The following is a 3249-nucleotide window of genomic DNA, read 5'->3' on the forward strand; positions in this document are numbered from 1 at the left end:
CAAAAGTGGTTACAGTGTTTGTGTTAGAACAATGCTGCCTTCAGAAAACTGAAGGTGGAGGAAACAGCAACATTAGATAGATGTAGCTGCAGTTTGCAATTTTCGGTTCAACTAGTATTCTTTGAACAATCATGTATCCCCTTCTGTGCTGATCAGCTTGGTGGTCAGAGTCAGAATTTGACCCTCCTATAACACTGACCGTGTTATGACATACCTGAAAGAAAATGACATTGTATTGATGAGTAAATCAATACAGTATATTTGGTCTAATGCCCTGAAGGAGATCAGGTAGAGGAGAGAAGAGTCAGTGTGAACTAGGCTGGTGGTTCTGTCCAGGAGGGAGACAGAAAGCGTGCCGCACGTCATAGAAGTACCAGAACTTGAGCTGGACTTTGCTATGATTTAGCTTATGAAGGAGGAACCAGAAATTTGTCCTTGAATAATGTTTCCCGTAAGTAGTCAGTTTTTCGATAATTATTTGGTTTTACTGTGATCTGGCTTAGTGACTAGGGTGGCTGCAATAGAGGAAAATCTGGTATTTCCCAGTTTTCCCAACTGGTGGCTGTGGGTCAAGAAGGTAGTTTCCTGGTTCGTTGTCAGATTGGTGGTAACAAAGGAACAAGGTCAATCTTCTATCAGAGTTCCTGAATTGGGGGAGGAAGATAACTGGTGCCTCTGCCTTTGGAACGGGGTGGGTGCCAGAGAGGTCAAGGGTCCAGGGGGTGGCTGTTTGCCTGGTTCTCTTCGTTAACCAGAGCTGGTGTGGCTGAAATGAGAAAGTGAAACTTTAGGAAGGTCTGAGAAGCCCTCTTCCCTTTTAAAACAGCTGCTTCTCGGAGTGGAAAGCCCCGGTCCCCAGTCCACCAAAACCATTTGACAAGCAGGACAGCGAAGAGGCAGAAGGATCAGGGCCTGTCCGCGACGTCCCGGGGGACGAGGCTCATGGAGAAGTTTCGGGCAGTGCTGGACCTGCACCTCAAGCACCACAGCGCCCTGGGCTACGGCCTGGTGACCCTGCTGACGGCGGGCGGGGAGCGCATCTTCTCCGCCGTGGTGTTCCAGTGCCCGTGCAGCGCCGCCTGGAACCTGCCCTACGGCCTGGTCTTCTTGCTGGTGCCGGCGCTCGCGCTCTTCCTCTTGGGCTATGTGCTGAGCGCACGCACGTGGCGCCTGATCACCGGCTGCGGCTGCAGAGCCCGCGCGAGTTGCGGATCTGGGCTGCGCGGCTCCCTGGTGTGCGCGCAGCTCAGCGCGGCCGCCGCGCTCGCGCCCCTCACTTGGGTGGCCGTGGCGCTGCTCGGGGGCGCCTTTTACGAGTGCGCGGCCAGCGGGAGTGCGGTCTTAGCGCAGCGCCTGTGCCTCGACCGCGACCACAACTGCGCCGCGGAGCTGCCGCTGGTGCCCTGCCACGAGGCCAAGGCGTCGGACGTGCAGGACCTCCTGAAGGATCTGAAGGCTCAGTCGCAGGTCTGTCGCTGGCGCTGGGGGCGTTTGGGGAGAGCCGAGGGGCCGAGATTTCGCTGGGCGTCTGGGGTGAGGGAAAAATCGGTGACTTTTCTCCAGATATACAATGCCTAAGAAAATCTAGAATGGCTCCTTGCATCTAATTTGCCGTCAAACGAATATCTGAATAAAACGCATGAAAAGGAGAAAAAAGCATTCCTGTAGTATCTGCCACTGTACATGAATCGTGGAAAGTGGGAGTGAGAGTGGGCACACCTACTCTGTGCCAGATATTGCGCTAGGCCCTTGACCGCCTGCATTATTTTTACGCCTCACAACAGCGGTTTTGCCATTACAAGTAATAGTTTCATATCTCCACTATATAGCGACTTCACTGAGTCTAAGTAGTTTGCCCAGTCAGTAGAAAGCAGAAGAATTGTTACAATTGAAGGCGTCTATACAATAAAATGGGTCTGTCTGGCTGTAAAGCCAGCACCCCACATTGCATCTGGACTTAGAAAGCTCAGAAGTTCTTTAAAATGAACACTTCTTTCCCAGGATTTGCAGAAGTTCCACGTTTTGAGTTCTAAGGGAGTGGTATGGGCTCCTTCCTGGGCAGAATCACAGTGCATAACTTGGACTAGAGTTGACCTTTCAAGCAAGCAGTTGTACTGGGGGTCGAGGGAGGTTACTGCGACACCTTACTCTTAAGGAATTAAGATCTAAAACTGTTGCTTGTTCATCGTCGTAACTGGAGAGTAGTTGAAGCTTTATCTGAGGACTTTTAAATTTCTTGTTAAAAAAAAAAAAAGTAACTAAATTACTATTTTGTGTTTTCTTAAGGTGTTGGGCTGGATCTTGATAGCAGCTGTTATTATCATCCTTCTGATTTTTACATGTGTCAGCCGATGCCTGTCTCCAGTTAGTTTTCTGCAGCTGAAATTCTGGAAAATCTATTTGGAACAGGAGCAGCAGATCCTTAAAAGTAAAGCCACAGAGCATGCAACTGAATTGGCAAAAGAGAATGTTAAATGTTTCTTTGAGGGCTCCCATCCGAAAGAATGTAACACTCCGAGCGTTAAAGAGTGGCAGCAAATTTCATCACTGTATACTTTCAATCAGAAGGACCCGTACTACAGCATGTTGCACAAATATGTTAACAGAAAAGAGAAGACTTACAGTATCAGGTCTACTGAAGGAGATACAGTGATTCCTGTTCTTGGCTTTGTAGATTCATCTAGTATAAACAGCACTCCTGGGTTATGGCCTTCTGAATGAATAGAAAAAAAAGTCGTTTTGAATTATTGCTTTATGAAAAAATAAACATTGATATTTTTAGGACTGCTTTTTTTCTTCCAAATTGTGGAATTTTATATATGAAATTAAAATATAGAGCTTAACCTCTTTATAATATTATTTAAAACAAACAAACAAAAAAAGAAAATGATTCATCCAAAGTAAAAACTAGAACTAAAATAAGTCTTATATCCTTGTTCTAGAGTCCTTTTCAAATAAAACACTTTTGGAGCAAAAACAGTGACAGAACAATTGAACTTCAGACATTTCTTTTAGGTTATCTGATGTTAATTTCAAGTTCATTTTCTTGCCTACAACATCTTGTTAGGAACTTTAAGATTATGGCATTCTAACTGGTTCTATAGCACAATGGATGGCACATTGGGCTTCTAGCCGAACCTGCTGTGGGCATTCAAAAATTAGAGCATTTTGTGACTCTAATAGGGTTACAATAATAAATTAATCATGAAATGGAAAATAAACTTTTTAAAATATGGAATTTGAAAAAGT

The 3249-nt window shown here is 45.7% G+C and overlaps 1 protein-coding gene across 2 annotated transcripts; it reads left to right on the forward strand.

Annotated features, from left to right (window-relative positions):
• The first annotated feature begins 389 nt into the window (after positions 1-389).
• CALHM6 (calcium homeostasis modulator family member 6) lies at positions 390-2781 on the forward strand. 2 transcript variants are annotated; one of them, XM_025382873.1, is made up of 3 exons: positions 390-451; positions 885-1467; positions 2287-2781. In XM_025382873.1, the coding sequence occupies exons 2-3, from the start codon at positions 943-945 to the stop codon at positions 2719-2721; spliced, it is 960 nt and encodes a 319-aa protein (XP_025238658.1). In that variant the 5' UTR covers positions 390-451; positions 885-942; the 3' UTR covers positions 2722-2781. The 2 variants fall into 2 exon arrangements, with proteins under 2 accessions (XP_025238658.1, XP_025238659.1); XM_025382874.1 differs by lacking the exon at positions 885-1467 and having other exon boundaries at positions 2287-2780.
• The last annotated feature ends 468 nt before the right edge of the window (positions 2782-3249 follow it).

Source organism: Theropithecus gelada, chromosome 4, assembly GCF_003255815.1.
Source record: "Theropithecus gelada isolate Dixy chromosome 4, Tgel_1.0, whole genome shotgun sequence".
In the NCBI taxonomy this organism is placed as follows: Eukaryota; Metazoa; Chordata; class Mammalia; order Primates; family Cercopithecidae; genus Theropithecus; species Theropithecus gelada.